The sequence below is a fragment of the Haliotis rubra genome, unplaced genomic scaffold (genome assembly GCF_003918875.1).
Source record: "Haliotis rubra isolate DU_JTF1 unplaced genomic scaffold, ASM391887v1 Scf938, whole genome shotgun sequence".
NCBI lineage: Eukaryota > Metazoa > Mollusca > Gastropoda > Lepetellida > Haliotidae > Haliotis > Haliotis rubra.
This window is the reverse complement of record NW_025767677.1, coordinates 246,864-272,318: the sequence shown is the minus strand read 5'-3', so window position 1 is coordinate 272,318 and position 25,455 is coordinate 246,864. Positions and strand designations below refer to the sequence as shown.

The 25,455-nt window shown below is 39.1% G+C and overlaps 1 protein-coding gene across 1 annotated transcript in view; it reads left to right on the top strand.

The window, feature by feature from the left end:
• LOC124264686 overlaps positions 1–25,455 on the top strand; it is a 61,074-nt gene that overhangs the window by 10,520 nt on the left and 25,099 nt on the right. The window contains exons 2-3 of the mRNA XM_046699443.1: positions 112–297; positions 9,706–9,861. Of these exons, the coding sequence (XP_046555399.1) occupies positions 112–297; positions 9,706–9,861 (342 nt within the window). The remainder of the gene's footprint in view (positions 1–111; positions 298–9,705; positions 9,862–25,455) is intronic.

The window sequence follows — 25,455 nt, the reverse complement described above, 5'->3', positions numbered from 1 at the left end:
CATAAAAATATTGGTGTAAATTTACTGCCAACATTTAAGGCATTGTTATCTTACTAACATGTGTACATTGTATGTGCATGAAACTTATGGCAAGCATCATATGTATTTCAGGTGACGCCAATGTCCGTGACAATCTCCGTGGCAACACAGCGCTGCATTATGCTGCTGAAGAAGACCATCTGGATTGTCTCAAACTCCTGCTAAAGGTCAGAGGTCAACCCCAGATTTGCAACAACGATAACCTGACCGTCCTTGATGTGGCCACGGGTGAATGCCGAGATTTCCTGGATCAGTGTGGTAGGTGATTGGCTGATATCTTATATAACATTACTAACAACACACCACGCCAGGAAACAGCTGGAAAATTGTGTGATAAGAACTAACGGAAACTGGGCATAGAACCAGCCAGTATTACCAGAGACCATAGTTCTCTGGTATTCCAGGCTTGGTGTGAGAGTTAGCTGAGAATGAAAAGTAAGATGAATACATTTCCATTGTCTGCCTCACATTCCCTGAACTGCTTTATCTTCTTTACAACCAAGCCCTTGCTGCAATGCTATAACCCTAAATGAAGCAAGACTAGATTTCCTCAGGATCATGAAACTTTTGAATTTGCCTCTTTTTCAGTTTAAATTGGTTTATTTGTTACGATCAAAATTGTATATATTCAGAGACAATGTGTTAGTCTATTCCATTGTCTGTCTCACAGTCCCTGAACCATTTTAATTTTAATTTTTCCCCTCTTCATTTTCTTCAGGTTCTGAACCTTCCATGTCACTGAGGCTCCTTTCGATATTAAATCATGTTACATTGTATTTGTTTCTATCAAAATTATATTTTCTGAGACATGAAGCATTAATCTAAAATTTCCATAAAAGGGTTAATAATGACGCATGGTTTCAAGCCTAAGGTGGACGTGGAGTTACATGCTTTACTATTGGCTGGCATTGTCTTTTGTGACAACATGTTTGTTTAGGTCTTCCAAGATTTGCATGTCACTTTGGTGGGAATACCTAAAACTCAGTTCGGTGAGAAGATTCTGAATAAACATTGTTTATACTCTACTAGTCCTCCTCAAATTGGTCTGTTTGTTCATGTGAGCTAGCACTATAAAACCAGCTTAAGTCTGGGCTAGTACAAGCAGCCGCACATACACATATACACACGCATGCAAGTCGTTATATGAGTGAAATATTCTCAAGTGCGACGTAAAACCCAATTTCACCTCACCTCACCTGTTTGTTCATGTATCATATTGGGAAACAAGACAATGACTGGTCCCTTGAGGTTTGCTCTTAGGATGACATTCACAAATGAGTGACTGTAATCAATTTCATTTGTTCATGTTATCGATAGATACACTGACAAGACTGATTACACCAGGTACATGTACATAGTTCAGTGGTCATTGATTTCACAAGTGGTATTGATTAGTCTGGCAATTACTGTCTTACATGGTGACATGACATCTTCTGTGAGCGTTGTTGAACACCTGGACATGCTGTCTGGTTTTCACATGTATCTGATGCCTGTTGTCTAATGGATGGAGTGTTCACACAAAGAGCTAAGGTGGCTGGTTCAAGCCCTGGCTCTGTCAGCTAAAAGGTACCGGTGAAGATCGGGGTTTGAATTGATGTTCAGTAACCCATGCTTGTTGTTAAGAGGCTACTAACGGGATTGGGTGGTCAGGCTCGCTGACTTGGTTGACACATGTCATCGTTTTCCAATTGCGGTTGATCATTGGGTTGTCTGGTCCACACTCGTTTATTTACAGACTGGCGCCATGTAGCTGGAATATTGCTGAGTACACCGTTAAACAACACAATAACGAAACAAAAATATGCCAATGATAAGAATAATAATAATAAAGATAATACATGTTGTTACCCTGCCTGCCTTAATGAGTGAAATAATCTTAACACTTAATGCGCATGTCAAGCATGACTTTGACTTGCAAAGTTGCATTGTGTTGACCAATCAAAGACCAGCTTTCAGTGTCTATTTTACTTTACAGATGAAGTGGGCCCTGGGCCCATGGGTAATGAAACTAGTGGGACATTTGGCATTGTAGGTCGGTCATCAGAAGAAAAAAAGGGAGTCAATTCATTCACTCAGTAATTTTAATGATTTTATCAATCAAATTATAGCTGTTCATTTGTATTAACTGTTAATTCAAACACGGTTAATTTAATGAGATGACCATAAAAGTTATTATCTTGTAACTTTATATCTCAGGGACAGTCTGTTTAAATTTTAAATTAGTAGACTTATTTTTACTTTCACTGAACAAAACCCACAGATATAAAACTTGCCATTTTGTTTGTGAAGAACGTGACTGGGATGTCTTGCTCTCAGTTTCAACATCCACTGTGGTGGCCGTGTCATTGACATTCGATGTTTCCGTTGCAATTTCTGATTTGCAATTGCCATCATTTAACCCCACAACGGTTCCCAAATCTTCTCTGTCATTTTTTTTATCTTTTTGTGTGGAAAAACGAAAGTATTGGCGACTGTCGCTTCAATGCCTTCCCAGCAGAAGACGATTTTGCTCCCATTATTTTGGTTCAAAACTAACTTCAAATTCAGTTACCGCCCTTCGGTATAGAAAATTACTGCTATGGGGCGTAACTCTTAATGTATAGACAAATAGCATGACTTGAATAAGCTACGTATTATAAGCTCCATGCATTGATTTAGGCACCGCACTGGATGTTGGAAAGCAGACATAGCGCTGTGAGGATTACGAATGCTGACTGATCACTAGAAAATGTGAAAACAAGTTGAAACTATTGGGAAGTTTATGTATAATTGTTACGAGTCACTTTATTGTTATGGTGACCCAACTGGACCCAACAGGTCAAGGAATAGTGCGTCATTTTGTACTTCTATGCACCAATGGTGCAAGGGCACGGTCTAAAATAGACTCTGAGCCTTATGGTATCAAACTCGTGAAGACCGAATTCAAAGTTTGAATTGCCTTTGCATTTTTTTAAATCTTCCCTGCATAGATAAGTGATGTTATTAGACCATAAGTGTATAAAGTTCAAATTTAAGTAGAATAAGGAATAGGAATTTCTTCTATATTAACATTGTACTGTATTGGGCATGTGCTTATCCCAAATCCTAAGGTTATGCTGTGATTGAAACAGTGCTCAATTTGTGTGCCGTGGCACGGTAATATTGGAAACGGCATGGATGAAATATTTTATGCAAATAATACTCACTATTATTCATTACATGGGAAATGTAATAAATTTGACCCAATTCAAATTATTGAAAACCAGTTGTTGCACCCATTGAAACTATTTATTGGTACATTCAATTTCACAGCTTATTGTTACCGTGGCCATTTTGAATTCCAGTGCTCATGACAGGAAATCCCGTTTTGCATGATAACATAGTTTATGGGTTAGTTTATGGGTCCTGGACAAATGAAGCTGAACTATTCTAACAGTCATGATAGTGTTCAGGAAATTCTGCTCTCAAGTTTACAGGTTTACATGATGTTTACTGATATATTAAACAATAAATTGAAATGACATAATTATTGTGATGTTTCAAGTCTGGATCATGATGAAAAGGTTTCTGCACGTACGCATACCTAAATTATCTGTTCTGTGCCCCATGGCACTCTTTGAAAAAAATGCATTTTTATCCCTGTTATGTTATTATCCCCCACCGCTCGTTTAGAGCGAAGCAGGGGATATAGTATTAGGCTCCGTCCGTCTGAGGTACGAATTGGAATATCTTAAGAACTGTTGACTAGATTCTTTTCATATATGGTACCTAGGTTCATCACAGTATAAGAAAGGTCCCAGTCAGGTTTGGTGACCTTGACCTTCGTTTCAAGGTCACAAGGGGACTTTAACGTTTAACTCTTGTCAGCAAAATACCTCAGGAACCATTCACTGGATTTTCTTCATCTTTGATGCCAAGCTTCATCTAGGGAAAGTGCAAGGCCCAGTCAATTCTGGTGACCTTCACGTAATTTTCAAGGTCACTGCGACACTTTGAAGATTTCAGCATGTTAACCTGAATTCACTGGATTTTCTTCATAGACTTTCAAGACTTCCCTTGAATGTTTTTCAATAAGTAGTTTCTTTAGTACCATTTTTGCATATTTCATATACTATGACTTTCTTGAAAATATTTGTGTGTTTGAACAACTAAAAAGTGAGTGAGTTTAGTTTTACGCCACTTTTAGCAATATTCCAGCTATATCACGGCGGGGGACACCAGAAATGGGCTTCACATATTGTACCCATGTGGGGAATCGAACCCGGGTCTTCGCCGTGATGAGCGAACGCTTTAACCACTACGCTACCCCACTGCCCCGAACAACTAAAGAGCAAGACATCAAGAGAGGTTGACTGGTCATGTTTTTGTTGACATTTAACTTCATCTTAAACTTTCATTACTTTTAAAGTTTGATTTGATAATTTGCGGCGGGGGATTATGTCACCTTAGTGACAATGCTTGTTAAACTGATATGATTGTTATGGTTGTCAGATTATGGTTGTCAGTTGCCGGTACATGATTCCATAACAAGTAGATATTTTTAGGTCAACCGGGGTAAGTGATTATGGTTTTACTGCGTTCTGAGCAATGAACAATATCATGCAAAGATATACACAAAATAGATACCAATTTGCATATGATGGTCAAACCGTCCCATTTTTAACCACTGTCCCACTGTGACTGGACAGAATCATGGTTTTGACACTTGTTTGCTGAGGTATATTGCAACAAGTATTCATGCACACTGTGATAGGTTCAATTCCAGAAATGTGCTTCACCATCATGTTGTTGCTGGAATATTTATAAAAGTGGCATAAAACTAAACTCACTCATTGTTTCTGTTTGAGAAAAGTAACCAGGAAGTGACGGAGATGGAACTGCTTCTGTTTTTGCATGTTGTTCTCTCGTCATTATCTTGATCTCGTCACTATATGGCAGGAATATTGCCAATGTGACGTAAAACCCAACGCAACTGAACAACTCGTCATTATTAGTGTTTTGCTAATGGGGAAGCAAAGTGTTTCATGCCTTCGTGTACTCGACTCATTGGAACATTCTGTTCAAATAGGCACCATTTTAATCCTCATCTTCAGTTTTAAAACACACTTATCATTTCGACAAAGGGACTTTGTTGAAGTATTTTGGTTTCTTTAAAAGTATTTGTGGTTTGAAGGTTATTTGTGTCCTGCTTGCTGACACAGCGGGTTGTTGCAGCAAGTCAGGGCAATCCCTGAACCTGCTGTGATTAAAAACTGGAGGCTTCATAAAGTTTTGTTGGCAGAACATGACCTATGTTATTGACATAATATTCACCCTGTCCTGTCATGTGGACTTTTCTGGGTCACAAGTTGAGGGAGTTGTTACTGAAGCTGGTGAGGACAAAAATGGCGATGTCATTGCTTTCATTAATGTGAATTGTTGTCAGGTTCTAGATACCAATTAGTGGTCTGGTTGCAAGTAGGTAACAGGTACAGTTTGTTGTTGATGTAGAAAATATTCATGATAGAACTTCATTCATTCTGAATTCATCTGGTGAGTCCTTTGTGTGTAGTTTAATGCCACACGGAGCAATATTTCCATGACATAACTAATCAAGTCCTGACCAGACATTCCAGTGATTGAAGTAATGAATATTGATCTGTGTAACTGAGATAGGATAATATGCATTGTATCATTGACTCTGACCATCTGATCCTTGTAGTCAACTCTAAAGACAAGCATATACCAATGAGGTGAGGTGAATTTGGGTTTTACTTCGTGCTTGAGAATATTTCGCTCATATGACGACGTGATGCGTGTGTATGTGTATGTGCAGCTGCTTGTACTAGCCCAGACTTAAGCTGGTTTTAGAGTGCTAGCCCTCTGAGATACCATGCCGCAGTGAAGCATGAATACCCCACTCAGACACATTATACTGACTCCGAGCCGACCAGTCCTTGTTGTACCCATTAATGCTGAGCACCAGGCAGGGACCAACGAGTACCATATTTTAACATATTTTGGTATGACGTGGTCGGGGAACGAACCCGCAACCTTCTGCTCTCTGGGCGGACGCACTAACCACTACACCACGGAGGCGGTTTATACCAATGAAGATCAAGGTTAGAATTGTTCTTCAGCAACCCATGATTGTCATAAGAAGCGATAACAGGATCTGGTGGTCAGGTTCGTTGACACATATGTCATTGTATCCCAATTGCATAGATTGATATTCATGAAGTTGGTCACTGGATTGTCTGATCCAAACTGGATTATTTACAGACAGCCGCCATATAACTAGAATATTGCTGGGTGTGGCGTTCAACAATGAACAACAACAATAAAACAACCGTGTTTGAAGACAGGGTTTTACACAGACTTTGAAAAAGAGAGTCATGGTGACTTACAGTATTTAGTTTGGGGTTCATTTTCAATGTTTGGGAGTGATGAAAATTGTAGTGTAATATTTATTTGTGTATATCAAAAGCAAACGTTTTGCAAAGATTTTGTTGTTTTATGTTGTATTGTCATTTAAATGTTACCGGTAGTTAATAAATAGTATATTTTTCACTGTTCAATTCAGTCATAACAAAATCCAGCATACTGAACAAATAATCATGCTTGTGATTTACTCACTGTAGCATACAGTTAATAACATGAATTAAAAGATATATCTAAATTAATGAAGACCTCAGGAAAACTATCATTGTTTGCTTATCAAATAGATTTTACTGAACCGAATTCTGAGGGTTACTCATAAAACGTGCGTCAAGCTTGACTCGTATGATAATATTTTGAGAGTTTTGACAAAGTTGCAAATACGAATCACGCGTCATGTAAAACCCTGTCTGAAGACCATTCAGATAATTCAGATCTCCAAGGGTACAGAAAGACCTGTCTCGAGATATTAATTGATTACTTAGGGAGGGTTGGTTCTTCTAAAATTTGAAATGGAAACATTGTAACTGGAAAGGAAAACCCCAGCTAGTCCTCAGTTGAAATCAGATTCATCAAGATAGATCATGACGGGAATCCAGCTTTCATGAACAGTGATGCAATAATACACACAAATCAGTGATGTCATGATCAGCAGTCATGTTACAGTTATATACAGTCAGACCTCGTATATCCAAACTTCAGATATCCGAATACCTCGGTTTCTGAACATTCTTCACAAAAACTGAAATTTTCTAGTTCCAAATTACCTTGTATATCCGAATGTTCGGTTTCCGTATCCGAAAGGTCAATTTTGGTAACGAAACAGCAAAATATGTACAAATTTGCCTCGTATATCCGAACACCAAGGCTGTCGTCGGCAAGATGTCTGATGTTTACCACTCCTCAACAGTGCTCAATCCTATATCAAAATCCAAGGTCTGTTGTCGGCGAGGTATCAAAACACGAAGTCTAACATGTCTACCGCTTGTCAAAACATTGTGCTGGCTGCTAGTTAATTCATTGTTTATTGAATATTTATCACAGGGCGTGTAGGTTAATAAGAGAAGAAATAGTTAAAGTTTGACATTGACTTGACACTGATTCGAATCATTGATTGAGTAAGCATAAATAAAGAGGGAGGTGTATGCTAGATATAGAAACAACACAAAGGTGTGGATGACAGCAGAGCTGTTTCGTGATTGGCTGCTGTCTTTGGATCGACAGATGAGGTCACGTGGAAGGTGGGTCATTTTGCTTGTTGACAATGCGGCTAGTCACAACTGTAAAAATCCCAAAACTGACCAGCGTGACAGTCCATTTCCTGCCACCCAACACAACCGTACACATTCAGCCAATGGATGCAATGGATTTGAAAATGTCAGCTACCTTACAAACCTGGAGCTGTTGTTGAAATTCCAAGCAGCGAATAACAACTCTGTCCGTCAACAATCATCAATCACATAAAGCCGATGTAATTTATGTTATGTTATGTTATGCAAGATGTTACGTTAAATAAAGATGTAGTTATGTTTCAATGTTATTTTTAGTTGTTTTGTTTTCACGTGTAGCCGACTGCCTAGGTCCTGATTCAGATATCCGAATGATTCGTTTGTCCTGAACAATTCAATAATAAACCAAAGTGTTCGGATAAACGAGGTCTGACTGTACACACAAATCAGTGATGTCACAATCAGCAGTCACATTACAATAATATACACACAAATCAGTGATGTCATGTTCAGTTACACATATCTTAATGATGTTCACAGAAACCACTGATGTCATGACCACCATCACAACTGTACACATAAACTGCTGATGTCATATATATGTAGCTTTCGTCCAAGCACTGATTTCACTAAAACAGAAATATATGAAAAATGGAATGCACATCAATAATAACAATATTAATTTGACAGGTATCGATTTTTTCAGTATTCTCAGTGTTCTACTCTGTTATATATTCAACACAAAGGAAGTGCAAAACATATTTTAATGATCAAATTTCAGATTGCAAACTTGTTAAATGTTTGTTTAGCTGTTCACTGCAGGACAAGGGTGGGGAGACAAGATAATTCCTATATTTGATATTTTGCCAAGATGCTGTTATTATCTGGATAGGCTGGGATCCTGTCTACCTGAACGAGTTCATCATGTACATTTGCACGCCACTAAACATACCATTCATCGATCCTCGGTATCATGATGACAAATAAACGACTACATGATGTTTTTGTATGAAGTAGCATTGTTCATGTCAAAACTGAAACCAGCGGAGCAGGTAGTTGAAAATGTTATCGCCCTAAACAAACTTTTCAGGTGAATACATGTCTCCGTTTGTAAACAAGGAGACCGCTCATGCACACCAACAACCAGGTATAGCTTCTTTGAGTGGCATTTTAGAAGTTGGGAAGTATAATATAGAACAATCTTTATGGATAACATTCGTGCACTCACGAATAAAAAGAAGTTGTTATCCATAAAGTTTGTTCTATATTGAACCAGATATTGTACAGGTTCTTGCCTAGACTAACGTTAGTCTATGAATGTGTATAATTTTGAAAGAAATAAACAATTGTTTCTAGTTTAAAAGGAGCCCCTTTGAACCTAAGGAAATCTAGACTTGCTTCATTTAGGGCTAGGCAGAAGAGAAAATAATGTGGTTGAGGGACTATGAGACAGACTAATTTGTGCTTTATTGAGTGTGAGGCTAAAAACGCTAAGCTTCTTTTATGAACATTTAGTTCTTTCTGCTAAATTCTACTTTCAATGTATTAACTGGACAGATACTTAATAAATTGAGCAGTGACAGCAAAAACTGTTACTAAGATATTAGGATAACATCATTATGACAGTTGGACAATTCTGTAATTTGTACACCATGTTGTGTGGAAAACATCATATACAGCAAGGCTATGTAAACACAATAACACCAATCCTTAGATTGTATGACCAAGTGCTGAAACAAACAAATATGGATGAATGAGAGTCGCCCCCGCCTCCACAGAGTCTTCATTGTGTGGGTAGGTAGAGCTGATAGGTCAGCATGCTATAGTTACCTTGATGGCTTCAGGTCAGACGGACACAGGTGTCACCTGTAACCCCTCCCACTCATTGTGGTATCTGCCTGTCTACCTTGAAGACCAGTCCATGTTGTTTATTCAGGGGTTGAGGTAGTGAGCTCGGCCAGACTCTGGGGCATGTGGGATTGCGGGCTATGATATGGTGGTATCTGTCAGTGTGTTTGTAGATATGAAATTTCCCTTTTAGAAATGGAGACTGTAAAAGATTCGAGCGAGATGAAGCCGGGAGAGGGGAAGGATGACCTGAACAATAACATGGATACCGATGAAGGAGAGAAAGAAGGGAGGAGAAGAAGTTCGTCAACAGGTGTGCTCAGGTGTGAGAGTCAAGAGGAATTCCCAGGTAGGCCGACGGGAGGGTTTGTCTGAGGGGAGAGATTTCCGCATGTTTGGAAGGAGATTGGGTGGTGTTTGTCATTTCCCATGATGCCATGGCTAGTGAAGGGAGGGGGATACTGTTTTTACTTCATTCTGTATTTTTGTTTCAAGTTTCTTTTTGTGATTTATGATACATGTTTAACATGATCAAATATATGGCTAACTCAAATATTCAAGTGTTCAGATTCTTGTCAACCCAATGCCACACCAACTTGCCGGTACTCTACAGAGTTGCTATGGTGACTGATTTCTAACAAAGAGGACTCCTTGCATAACCCTTTTGTTTAGATATAAATATTGGAGTCCTTGGTTAAATTACTGTTGAAGCCACAAGGACCTCAGACCCCACTTTAATGGGTAACAATGTTTACAAATTACGATTAAATTAAGTAGTCCACCAAAAGTATAATTATTTTGGGGGAATACAGTACTTATTAAACTGTGAAAGGCATTTACGAGTTGGAAAACCGTGTATGTGCCTAAGATAAGCAAAACTACATGTATTTGTATTTCCAACCTATGTTAATTACAATACATCCATACTTCTTCATCTGTAGGGCGGTGGGGTAGTCTAGTGGTTAAAGCGTTGGCTCGTCACGCCGAAGACCCGGGTTCGATTCACCACATGGGTACAATGAGTGCAGCCCATTTCTAGTGTCCCCCGCCGTGATATTGCTGGAATATTGCTAAAAGCGGCGTAAAACCAAACTCAGTCTGTCAGTCAGTCTTCATCTGTAATCTTCTTTCCTCTTCCGTTCCTGTCTATCCCTGTCTATCACCTGTTTTCTGTCTCCATCTATCCCTTTCTATCTTTGTTTATCCTCCTCTATCCCTCTCTATTCCTATCATATCTATCCCTCTCCACCCCATATCTCTGATCCTTGTGATTACCATGTTTGCAGTGGGGATCGTCCGCATAATGTGAGCTACAGACAATGACACTGTTGATGACCTGACCCAGTTATGTTTATGAATCAGATTCTCATCATGTACTGTAAGCAGCCTGGTTGCATATTAATGAATATCTGTCCATGCTCATGTTGATGTTTTGATAAGTTGAATTACATTAGAATGTTAAACCACAACCACGCCTGGAATGCGCTATGCTATTTGATGGATATTTTAGCCCAAGAGGAGCACATATTGGGTTTTGTCCTAATTTTCATAGATTATTCACGTACAACATAAACAGTATAGGGATATATGTCCCCAGCAATCTATGCATCTTGTAAGAGGAGTCTTAAAGGATTGTGTAGTCAGCATGCTGTCGATCCCAACTAATTGGTTTGAGGTTCTTGGTTTGTTTGGTCCCAACTCAATTATTCACACCCTTTCATCCATATATGGCTGGGGCATATAGGGTTTCCCTCCGTGTCCGTCCGTCGTACCGTCCATACGAAACAGGGAATGTACTCTATCCACTTCTCCACAAAAAAATCTCTGTGGAATTCAATGAACTTATACATGGGCTTTCTTGGGACTCTAATGGTGTGCATCTCATATTTTGTTTTTGTATTTTATTGGTTTTTTTGTAAGTTTAGAGACATTTGAACTTAGGTACATTTTGCTGAATTTCTCTATGATGATAGTGTAATAGGGGATGAAGTCTATCCACTTCTCCACAAAAACTGCTCAACAGAATTGAATGAACTTCTACATGTCTTTCGTAGGGACTCTAAAGGTGTGCATTTTTCATAATTTTTTATGCACTCAGCAATATTCCAGCTATATGGCGGCGGTCTGTAAATAATCATCGGTTCCCAATTGCACAGATCGATGCTCATGCTGTTGATCACTGGATTGTCTGGTCCAGGCTCAATTATTTACAGACCGCCGCCATGTAGCTGGAATATTGCTGAGTGCAGCGTAAAACTAAACTCACTCACTCACTCAAGATACACACTTATTAAGTCACTCTGTACCTTGACTAACTGAAGCCATTGTATGGATGATTGCATCTCTGTGTTCCTGTGATAGGATTGGTATTACATCACACAGGATTGTATCATTGCCATCAAACACCACCTTGCCTATATCACTGGCTTCAGGTTTCTAGAGTGTTCAGGAATGAAACTGAGACACAGAGATAAACCCACACAGGAACTCTAAAGTAGATGTAATCTTTTGATAAGATAGAATTTCAATATTAGAACTGGTTTCTACACTTAGAAGTGTATGTAATCTAGAGAATTTATCTTTGGATTATTTGGGTTCAATGTTATGAAATCTTTGTGGTAAATTAGATTGTTGAGTCATGGCGTTTGCCTTTGTAAGGCAGGTAATAGTGTAATGACTGTGTGGCTAGACGGGGTGAGTGGTCTCATGGGTGAAGTATTAAAACCATTCAGGTGGAGAAGATTGTCGAGCTTGATAATGGATGTGATTAAAGGGGTGGAGTGAAAGAAATGGCTCTGATTCATATACTGAAGATCAAAAGTAACTGATCACATGAATTTAATGGTACGTAAATATACACTGATGATTATGCTGTGTGAAAACTGAGCATGGAAGTGAAGGGACATAACTATTTTGCAGTAGAGTAGCGTGTGATCCTGTGCACAGAGTCACGAATCAGTTGAAGTTAAGCAACGTCGAAGCTCGGACAGTCCTTGGATGGGTGACCGTGTTTGGCAGGTTGACTCCTGAGAGTTTCTAGGACTTCAGTCCTGCCCCACAACGAAGCACATGTGATACATGTGGTCTCACCTTAGGCAAGTGAGTTTGTTCAAAATTGCCTCTGTTCACCCAGCAGAAAATGGGTACCCGGTTGGATAAAGTCATGTGACTATAACCTTCTAGCTCCTAACAGGCAGCTTGGGTTATCCGGGGTAATAATCATCAGATTCTGATTAAGTGCCACAAGCAATCACTTGGTGTTTGGAGACTGTTTGCTATAGAAGATGGCTTATTATTATTATTAGAGGAAAGATTTAAGATGTCAACATACCACAAGAACCCCCTTCATTTCGAAAACTTGTGGGGTGGTGGGGCAGCCTAGTGGTTAAGCCGCATTTTCTTGTCACATTTTCGATTCCTCACATGGGTACAATGTTTGAAGCCCATTTCTGGTGTCCCCTGCCATAATATTGCTGGAATATTGCTGAAAGTGGCGTAAAACTAAAAACACGCACTCACTTAAAACTGATATGGATTCGATGATATACAGTTGTTGGTATTTGGTTATGTTCCCTTTAATGTCTGAAAGTTTATGTTCTGGAATTACTTTAAGCCTACTTTCATGAGCAGAATGTTTTCATAGATTAACAGTAAGAATCAATGCCTGCATAATTGATCACTGATTTGCCTCTTGACGATACATGTTGCATCAGTGAAACAGCAGTGATGTGTGCTGGCATTATCGACCACTAGTTTGCTTATTCAAGGCTGATAACATGTTGCAGCTTCAGTAAAGTAGCAGTCATGTTGTTCATATTATCAACCACTGGGTGGGCTATTCAAGTAATTTTCCTTTAATGAAGTGGCAGTGATAGTGGCAATGACACGTTGTAGCTTCAGTGAAATTCAACCATTAGTTGGCGTATTCAATACTAGTGAGTGAGTGACTTTAGTTTTACACTGCTTTTAGCAATATTCCAGCAATATCACGCAGGGGGACACTAGAAATGGGCTTCACACTCTGTACCCATGTGGGGAATCGAACCTGGGTCCTCCGTGTGACAAGCGAACGCTTTAACCACCAGGCTACTACGCTCGCCCCAATTCAATTATACATAGCAGCCACAGTGAAATAGCAGTGGAGGTGCTCACTTTATCAACCACTTGTTGGACTATTCAATACTAATTATATGGAGCAGCTGTAGTGAAATAGCAGTGGAGGTGCTCACTTTATCAACCACTTGTTGGACTATTCAAAACTAATTACATGGAGCAGCTTAGTGAAATAGCAGTGGAGGTGCTCACTTTATCAACCACTTGTTGGACTATTCAATACTAATTATAGGGAACAGCTATAGTGAAATAGCAATGGAGGTGCTCACTTTATCAACCACTTGTTGGACTATTCAATACTAATTACATGGAGCAGCTTAGTGAAATAGCAGTGAAGGTGCTCACTTTATCAACCACTTGTTGGACTATTCAATACTAATTATATTTAGCAGCCACAGTGAAATAGCAGCTCACTTTAGTGAAATAAATACAATGGAGGTGCAGTGTAGGTGCTGCACTTTATCAACCACTTGTTGGACTATTCAATACTAATTACAGGGAGCAGCTTAGTGAAATAGCAGTGGAGGTGCTCACTTTATCAACCACTTGTTGGACTATTCAAAACTAATTACAGGGAGCAGCTATAGTGAAATAGCAGTGAAGGTGCGAGCCATCATGAGAGCTGCATTCTTTCCCTCACTTAACATATTTGCCTTAATGTTAATCTCCAGCACAGCCAGGAAACTAGCCATCAATACGATGGCCTCATTATATTTGCCCTGAAGCAGTGGACTCCATGCTGTGTTACCTGTCATTACGTGTGATCCACAAGGACACTTGTCAATATCGGGTATTGTCTCACACATTTCTCATCATTGGAGACACCTAGGTGATATTGACATGCCTGCCTCGTTGGTTTCAGTGATGGCCAAACACTTTTGTATGTGAGGACGAGAAATCGTTATGGTTCGTGTCCAGATAATGTCAATTGATATTTTCATCTCCATCTTTGCTCCAAGGCCATCCACACCCTGTATGTTCCCAGGACAATTCAGTTGTTTGTCTAATATATCATTGGAGAATTTAGTTCAGAGGTTTTCTTCATTGGTTTGCTTCTGGTAAATTTCACTTCCAGCAACGTATTATTAATCATAAGTCATGTTGAGAATCGAATAACAAGTCAATGACAATCATTTATAAAGACATTGAAATATTGATTGGTTTTAAATCTGTTAATAATTAATTTGGACCGGACAATCCTGTGATTATGAACGATGGTCCATGTCAGGGTACAAAGGCATGCTGTCAACCAGTTCAGTGATTCTGACCACTGGGTACAGGGTTAGGGTTGGTTGAATATCTCTGGTGTACCTTAGTCTCAATATCATAACTAGATCTGTATGTTTGGAACTTTGGTTCTATAAGATGGGTGGATGGATGGATGGATGGGCAGGCGGTTGGTTGGGTGGATTGATGGTTGGTGGAAAGGAGGTACGGAGGGAGGGAGGTCTGGTAGGATGCATGGATGGATGGATGAACGAATCGTTTAATTTCTTTTCAGATGGTGTACAAAATGGTATTGATCAGTATTTTGTATCAAATTGATTGAAGAAACATAGTATTCAGTCTGATCATTTATTATGTAAAGCAAAACTATTTACAGTAAAATTTTGAATCAAGAGTTTTTGTGTTTTTTGACTATCTCAAAATAAGGTCTTATTCTGACAAGCTCAAATATCTAACTGACCCTCGCGAGCAGTCACGTGTCCCCTCCTCAACAATTTCCCCACGTGAAGAAAGTGGTTTCCGCGAAGCAAGGTGTGTTTTTAAACCGTCTCTCCAAGAAACTCATCTGGCATCTTTTGGCACACAAAACCTCCTAAACAGTAGTCATTGAAAGATACTTTTAAAAATCAAGATGAAAAAGCATGTTTCCTGTGTATGTTGATAAAATATTCATATTACCAGTAACACAGATATTCATGCCTTTCAGATTTTACTCATTTTTCCCCATTTTCATTAAATCACAGAAACAAGTTTGAATAAGGATGTAGCAAGAGTATATGTTCGTGTATCTTGGTTACACATGGAATATAGGGTGTAGACATATGGTCTGCTGAAGACCTCAGAGTATATATATATATATATAAATGTCCCATAAAGAAATAGAGTCAGTTCAAACAGTACTCTTCAAATGTCAACCAAGTGTGGAATGTGAAATATACTACGAAATGTACACCTGTACATTTCACACCTGCAATTGATTAGATGGACACCTGACAGTTAAATTGACCATGCTGCACTTAATTTGTACCATGAACCTAAAGCATGTGTGGTGTGTCCAGTTGACCATTTGACCACCCAGCTTTTATGGTAAAGGTGTCAAGAAGTTGATGGTCCCTAGAGTAATGACTCAGTGATCCTTATCTTTGAAGTGATCATAAATCAGATATCGGAGAGAGTGGTGGCAACAGGAATAGGTCAGATAAGCCACTATAGTCTGTTTGCAGTGAAAACGTACCGATGAATTCACTTTAAACAAAAAACTAAACCAAATAAAGTGAAATTAAGATTGCGAGTCCTCATAATTTTACCTTGACAATTGGAAATTTAAGTCTCAGAATTTTATTTAACTTAGGATAAAAGTTGTTTAACAAACGATCATATAGATTGAAATCGTTATTATTGGTTTGTATTACAAGGGGGTGAGCGCAGTAGATGGAACAGGGAAACAAATGCACGTGCGGAACGTGATGAGCGTTAACTTAGACCAACCCTCCTTGTTCTCAGTGTTTCATATAAAGTGCATAATTTCACTTTATTCGATTTACCTTTTGTTTAGAGTGAAATTCATCGGTACGTTTTCACTGCAAACAGACTATAGGTAATGACGACTATTTCAGGTTGTCAGTCATATTTCTGCACTTGAAAGGCATTGTTTGTTTTCACCTTTAGGGCATGTGGTGCAGGATGAAGTGGTTGTTATTCAGAGACACTAATGAAAGTTTAAAGCCACAAATTGAGTGAGTGAATGTTTTAACACTGTAATAAGCAATATGTCAATCACAGCAACCTGTCAATAATCTTCTGGGTGATAATCAGTCCTCAGCAACCTGTAAATAATTGACCCATGAAGATCTGGGTTAGAATTCATCTTCAGTAACCCATGCTTGTCGTAAGAGGGGTGGTCAGGCTCGCTGACTTGGTTGACACATGTCATTGTATCCCAGTTGCATTGATCGATGCTCATGATGTTGATCACTGGATTGTCTGTCCAGACTCGATTATTTACAGACCACCGCCATATAGCTGGAATATTCATGAGTGTGGCGTAAAACTAAACTCACTCACTCACTAGGTTTTCTGAGGACAAATATCCGTAAAACAAGAAATTAAATTGGTCTGGCTTGATGAAAAATCTTGATATCTTGTACCATGTATGTATTGCTTAGTGCGGCGTAAAACTCACTCACTCACTCATCTTTGTAAACCTGACCCTTTCTTTTCCACATTAACAACACACTGCTGAAAGCAACCATCCTGTCAATTACAGTAAAGTGATTACAGATGTTTCTGATAAGAGAATGATAATGATCACACATAGGGATGGTGACTATTTTTAAATGAAGCTATAGTAGTGAATGGGTTCTGGATAATTCTGTTATTTAACACACTGAACCCAAACAGGTTAAAATTGATTTTCAGCAACCCATGCTTGTCACAAGATGCAGCCAACTGGACTGTGTAGCCAGGAGTGTTGACTTGGTTGATGGATGTCATTGTGACCCAGTAGTGTGGATTGATGTTCATCATGTCAATCACTGGATTGATGGTCCAGACTTTATTATTCACAGACCACAGGCTTTATAACAAGAATATTGCAGAGTGTGGTGTTAGACAAAACAACACATACACACAATAAACTTGATGAAGGAGGGTGTTTTTCTATGTTATCATTGTTTGGATGGTGGGTATTTTGGGAAATGCAAATTATTCTCTGTGTAACTGATGTTTGTAAGTTTCAAATAGTTTTTAAATTGATCAAATTAATTGCATTTGTGAGTACCTGCCTCAGGAATAACAGGTAATCAGTGGTTGTAATTGTCTTAAAGGTATGGGCAACAGCAACATATCTTAAAGGAAGTACACTGTCGCAGCTAAAATTGACACACTTTCACTACTCTGTGAGATCCGGGGTAGAATAGGTCCTTACCAACCCATGCTTGCCACAAAAGGCGACTATGCTTGTCGTAAGAGGCGACTAACGGGATCGGGTGGTCAGGCTAGCTGACTTGGTTGACACATGTCATCGGTTCCCAATTGCGCAGATCGATGCTCATGCTGTTGATCACTGGATTGTCTGGTCCAGACTCGATTATTTACAGACTGCCGCCATATAAGCTGGAATATTGCTGAGTGCGGCATAAAACTGAAGTCACTCACTCACTACTCTGTCTCCTGAACTGCATCATTTTCTCTTCCAGCTAGCCCTTTCTGCAATGTCAAAGCCCTAATTTATGAAGCAAGTCCAGATTTCCCATAGGTTCAGCGTCTCCCTTCTCACTGGGGTTTCATTTCAACTGAAAATACAATATTAATTTTAGTCACATCAGCTTCAACTTCCTAAGCTTACCAGTACTTAATTCATTTAAAAAGTGACCTCGGTTTTTGATCAATCCTTTGCTTTTTGTATTTTTCCAAGGGGCATAACTCACACCCAAATTGACTTACCTTGTGAGGGTAATGAACTGAACACCAACACCACAACCCCTGTGAAGGCTCAGGCAATTACAACATACCAGAGTGGCGTAAGAAAACATTGGCCGCACACGCCATAATTGTTAGGCAGAACGTGTCGCATTCTTCCCAGCCCAGCTAGCTGATAACAGTAATTGGTAAACAGCCAATTAAACGGTTTAGCAACTGCCTCCAGCTTTAACAGCCTTTACTGATGGGTCTGTTTGATGATTACAACTAAGTTATGTCCATCACGCTTGAAATGAGCTGTCAAAACATGGAACATGGAGAACTAACAGTGTTGTGGAACTGAAGTTGGCAGAATTTCAACCTGTGCCCCAACTGTTTGATCTCAACTGCCATACTTTAACATAGGCTGATCACAATGTAGTGGAAATATCACTTTGTTGAATGAAACAATGCTTAGTCTCTGAATATATGTCATTCTGATAGAAACAAACAATTCCTTTTCCCCATATCTTCTCCACTGAGTTTATGTTTCCTCACAGCGTGTTTAATGTTAAGTTGGATAAAAATATTGTGACAATAAAATGTTACCCTCCTTGCTTCAAAGGAGCAAATATTTCTCAACATATTTGGATATATATCTTTGGATATTCAGTGTTGAAAATTGAAAATGAATCTTAATTATCATTGATGCGTAAATTTAATACCTTGGTGTTCATGTTGAAAAAATAATAGTGCAAAAAGGAACTCCTTTAATTGACCTGTAGGTAAATATTTTGCTTGTCACACCAAAGACCCGGTTTGATTCCCAAATCAATAGTACAATGTGTGAAGCCCTATTCTGGTGTCACCCGCCATGATATTACTGGAATATTGCTAAAAGCGGCATAAAACCCTGCTCACTCACTCACTCGCTCACCCACTCGCCCACTCACCCACTCACTCACTCACCCACATAGATAGTTATTACTGTGTTGTCACAGACCATATATTTGTTATCAAGCCCCATATGTTGGAGTGGTTCAAAATGAAATTAACCCACTCACTCTAAGAAAACCTGTACCTGTCAAACTCTAGAAACATTTGCCCAAACACAACCTTGAGATAGCAGACAGTGCATGAGATTGTCATGGCATGTGAACATGCCTCAATGCATGGACTTCACAACTTTTCATGACATTTGAGATATGGCAACAGGTTTGCATCCAAATTCATGACAGAATGATGAACATGTCATTTGATTCTGGCTTGTTTAACAAAGGGGTGGGGCACTGTCACAGTGTTTAATATTGTCAGCTCCTCTTTAACAAACAGGTTTTGGGGTATGTCTTGAAGCAGCAAACAAACTTTCAAGTCTCTTTAAAAAAACCCACAGATCTGTAATAATCAAATTTAGAAATTGCAGACACAATCTACTTTAGGGACTGATCATAATTTATGGCTGGGGGTGGGTGGGGTGGTGATGATTTTTCTTCTTGTTTTTTATATATTTTTTTTTTACTGGGTGGTGGTGGTTTCCACCATGTACATGATTTTGTACATTACATGCAGGTTGGGGTCACTTACTTTGTACATAAATTTTAGGGGCGTCATTCACATTGCTTCTCCATAACAATCATCATCACCCCCCTAGCCATAAATTATGAACAGTCCGTTAGATTGAGTCAGTAGTGCAGAAAAGTTAATGTTGCTGTTCTGTAATTATCGTTTCTTGAACTTTTTGTGAAAGAAAACTGAAAATGACTTGTTTTTCAAAAAACAGGTTTAACCATATATCTCATTATATTCCTAGAAACAAGTGATTCCAAATACATATTGAACACAAGAGTTTTTATGCACATTTTGGGGATATTTGTTGGTTGCCAATCAGAACTTCTTTCTAAATGTTTAAAGTGTGTAAAAATATGTTATGATCCCTAATCACTTTTGTTATAGGTTTTCCCAGCAGCAGCTTGTTGTAAGACATGGATTAGTCTGACTGGTAACTTGTTAGATAGCATGTCGTTATTGACAAGGACTGCTAAGTGTTATCAGTATGCCGGTATACCATGATATGTTTTCAAATGATACATGTTGAAATATGTATTCTGAGAACTGAAAGACTCGATGAAAAGGCATCTGAAGTTTTGCTATCATCTCCAGGGATTAAGTTAAAATCTACACAGAGTTTCATTCACAACTGATTTTTTCCATTCATAAGTAACTGACAAAGATGAGAAAATGGCACACTTGCTCATGATGCTCATGATGTTGATCACTGGATTGACTGGTCCAGATGCGATTATTATTTACAGACCGCCGCCATAGCTGGAATATTGCTGAGTGTGACTTTAAACAACTAACAAAACAAACAAACATTTACTAAAATGAAATGAACAGTTTCTCAATTTGTTAAAAAATCTAGTCTACAAACATATATTTAGTGGTCACTTCATATAAGAAAGGGGGCGGTGGGGTAGCCTAATGGTTAAAGCGTTGGCTCGTCACGCCGAAGACCCGGGTTCGAATCCCCACATGGGTACAATGTGTGAAGCCCATTTCTGGTGTCCCCCACCGTCATGTTGCTGGAATATTGCTAAAAGCGTCGTAAAACCAAACTCAGTCAGTCAGTCATATAAGAAGATACTTTCTGTATTGTGTTTATTTATTACAAAATAAAATGTCATAAATCTTCCCTCTTCATTGTTATATACCAACCCTGTATACATCAAGGTACATATCCGGTGTGAAGAAAACTGACATCTTCGTCATACATTTTGCGACCTCCTCACATTCCGGACACACCTGCGTGTCCCCCATACTTCTTCCTGACAGGATGCAAGACGTCAGCTGATCATCCTTCACCTTCAAATGTTGGGGTATCTCACAGAGATTCTCGGAGGCAAACAAACCCGTAAAGATGGGTGTTGGCTGATGAGACAGGATAAACCATCTGTCATAATAGTCCCTGAAATGTACATACTCTTGTGATGGTTAAACTAATGATGAGTTTGTAGAGCTGAACCCTATTAGTCTTGGTATGTTGTCTAGGCATGTGTGTGTGTATACGACTACAATTAAAATGGTTTTTGAATGTAATAATCTTTTAAAATTGTGTATTGAAGTTAGTACAACAAATTGTGTTTGATTTATGAGTTTCATTGCTTAATGTGGGCTAAATTATTTTGGTCATGCAACTCTCAGCAAATCACTGTTAAGAGTTGCCTCCCTTACCTTGAAGGATCTGCTGATCATGGGTTCAAATCCCATATTTGCTCCTACTATGATCTTTGTTTTTTCAACCACCTCCATTGTCTGGTAAACAAAGAGTCTGTCCGGAGAGCACAAGGTCGATGGGTCTGTCTGCAGCCACAGCATTCTGAAAGACGCTAAAAGACTAAATTCTCTGTCTGGTGCTTGGCTTTAAATGCAGAAAACAAGGATTGGTTGTATCTGAAGAGGGTATCAATATTTAATTGCGCATCACAGTGGGCTTGTATTATTCTCCGGACTCATTCTAGCAGCAACACACATACATTCACACACATATACACACATTCATTCACACACATGCACATACTTTCAAACACACACACTCACTCACACACCTATGGACACATGTATATGCACAAAACCGTATGTCTTAAATGCATTGTTAAACCTCACCTTGGTTGCTTAACTCACTGATCTTTGAGTTCATGGCCTGTCTATGCTAGTCTGTATACACCTCACTATACAGAGTTTAGTCCCTTAGGTATGTCAGGATCTGATAATCATCGGTTCGCTTCCCAGACCTTAATCCATGGGTTCGTTACCCAGAATTAATCCATGGGTTCGTTACCCAGACCTTAATTCATGGGTTCGTTACGCGCAGATCAATGGGTTATGACCCACCCTCTTGAGTTTAATCCTGATGGTTCACATCAACAACCTTCTTCTCTACAGAGGGACGGTGGGATAGCCCAGTTATTAAAGTGTTCGCTCCTCATGCCAAAGACCCGGTTCGAATCCCCACATGGGTAAAATGTGTGAAGCCCATTTCTGGTGTCCCCTGCCGTAGTATTGCTGGAATATTGGAACTAAACTCACTTACTCACCTCTTCAGGGACACTGTGAGAAAACTGAAATACTGATACAACTCCACTCATTGATCTTTTAGATACGAAGCAGTCTTCCAGGCATCTACTCCATCTGATGACTATTGTTCCACCTCACCTATAACCCAACCCATAGCAGCAGATAAACCCTCACCCATTGTGTTCCCCAGCCTGGTCTAGGTGTGAACCGTCAGTGTATAGAATCCACAGTCACTACTTCTCTGTCAGTGAGTTGTAGGGTGAATAGGTTAATGCCAGGTCGGAGGGGAAGGTGTATTTGATAGGTAAATTTCCCAGGTAAATGATAATTGAAGATGGAGAAGGTATATAACGTAGGTAAATTTCACAGAATGATGGTTACAGGATATGTGGGTCACTTGAACGAAAGTGTGTGTGTGTTGTCTACCAAGTGTGTTGTGTTTGTAAAAGCAAATATTTCTTCAGTGTTTATATTCATATTGGATAATTGGAACCTGACCACTTTGAGCTGTGAAAGTACACATTGGTTGCTTAGTGCTGAATGTGGAGGCTTTAAAGCTGTATCACTAAATATTCAAGTCTCAGCAAGCTAGTCCTTAGGGTTTTACAAGTCCAGTTGTCCAGGAGTCCGAGACCAGTAAAAATTCAGAAAGTCCAGCTGAAACACTAAATATTCAAGTCTCAGCAAGCTAGTCCTTAGGGTTTTACAAGTCCAGTTGTCCAGGAGTCCGAGACCAGTAAAAATTCAGAAAGTCCAGCTGAAACACTAAATATTCAAGTCTCAGCAAGCTAGTGCTTAGGGTTTTACAAGTCCAGTTGTCCAGGAGTCCGTGACCAGTAAAAATTCGGAAAGTCCAGTTGTGTTTGTTTTCTAATACAATTTAAACAATTTATGTAAACCACTTGTCTAAAACGAGCCAGTGTGATACACTCTATCATACAGACCCACAGAGAACAGTGTCCGAAAAAAGACAATTAAGTATATGTAATTTTTTAAGTTGATGGATTGAATTGATGAATTCATTTCCTGAAAATATACAGATTCATTGGACTCTTTTTATATATAAGAAGACATTATATATAATGGCCAGTGAATTTCTGGCTCCCTATCATCACCAATAGCATAAAATCATTATAATGGTTTAAAAAACTTGCGTCATGTTGACCTGAAAGTAAAACTGTACCAACCAACATGCACTGAAGTCCAATCACCAGTTTTTGTATTCTCTTGCTCTCACTCACTCACTCACTCACTCACTCACTCACTCACTCACTCACTCACTCACTCACTCACTCACTCACTCACTCACTCACTCACTCACTCACTCACTCACTCACTCACTCACTCACTCACTCACTCACTCACTCACTCACATATCTAAACCTTATATAGTCCTTGATAAAGCAGTGCAGCAGATCAGTGAAGGTACGCATTTCTGTAAAAGAACAGGCAATTTTATTTCTGTTAGAAAGTTTTCTAAAACACAAAACCCAGTTATCAATTCCTGGTATGGAAAATATTCAAACTTCCACCCTGGTCAAATTTCAAGTAACTTGTACAAGTATCGCGTGATGCCACCATTTGGCCATCCCACCACATGTCAATGTTGAGCAAGGAAGCAAGTTCATGTTTAACTCTCCTTGTGGAAATAATCTGAAAACCAAACAATTACCAGTAATGGTGGGCTATTAATACAATTGCTGTAGCGGACTTGCTGTGCGGCCAGCTGGAGACTCGTACATTTCACTCACTTACTTCCAGAGGATAAACCTGGAGTATGCCTGAGCTTCTACAACTAGGATGTTAGGTAGTCTGTTTGGTAGATGTTGCATGTGTTAGATCTAGTGGGGAAATAGACGAGCTATTTCTTGCCAATGTCATCATTAAGTTACACTTGATACCTGCTGTTGGTAATTGATCTCTGCTGTTGAACAGAGGTAAGTTTTACCAATATACATCCATTTCTTTCATTCTCTTGGCTGTTGTCTTCTTCTGCCTATTGAGTGATTTGTGTTTAGTTTTATGCCGCACTCAGCAATATTCCAACTATGTGACGGCGGTCTGTAAATAATCAATTCTGGACCAGACAATCCAGTGATCAACAGCATGAGCATCGATCTATGCAATTGGGATATGAGGACAAGTGTCAACCAAGTCAGCGAGCCTGACCACTCGATCCTGTTAGTCGCCTCTTACGACAAGCATGGGTTACTGAAGATCAATTCTAACCCAGATCTTAACGGGTCTCTTCTTCCTACTGCTCAACTTGTCATAGGGGCAATCATTATGAGTATAATTTTTGTATCTCATGAAAAGATGAAAAATGTCAAAAGTGGAGTGGTTTAATATTTGTTAACAGGATAAAGCTCCATTTGTAAAGAGAAGCTGATAATGAGATTATTGTTCAGGTTTGTCATTTGTGTTTTCTCGCATAATCTATTCCCTGTAAAGAAATGTTATAACTTTGAATGACTACCCCATAGAAGTAGAAAGTTTCTAAAGCTATTGAGGCAGGGCTTTGTGTTTGACACAGTTCAACGTGAATCTCGAAACGACAAGGCTGTCGGCTGTCGACAGCCTGTTGGGTTGTGATCGTTGTGCATGGAGGAGGAAATATACATGATATGTACATAATTCGTACATAATCATAGGCCTGGTGGACCAGCTTGTAGATATCGGGCTTAGGAGACACTTTCTCATCAATGTAACCGACAATTTGGTGTGTATTTCGGTCTGGGGAATATTCACACATCTCAACAGGTAGGTCAAGTGTTTATATTTTTACATTATAGGCTGGATAATGATCGTATCTGTTTCAGTCCTGTTAAATCAAAATGCATTTGTTATTTCTCTCGACCCTTTATTTAAAAGCGCTGTTCTTAAAATGTCAATTTACATTTGAGGATTTCATTCTGAAGTCATATGGTCGAGAGTAAGCATCTGATTGCAACAATATTGGAGTTGGCAGTTTGAAATGTGTATATCTAATGCTAGACGCTCTGTTTTCCTTTTCTCCTCCTTCATCATCATCATCATCATCATTGTAATCAGTGCAATGTGTCTCAAAATAAATGACTGTTTTCCAAGGGAGTATAATTGTTTGTTTCGAAGAATTTGGCTGTACCTGTAT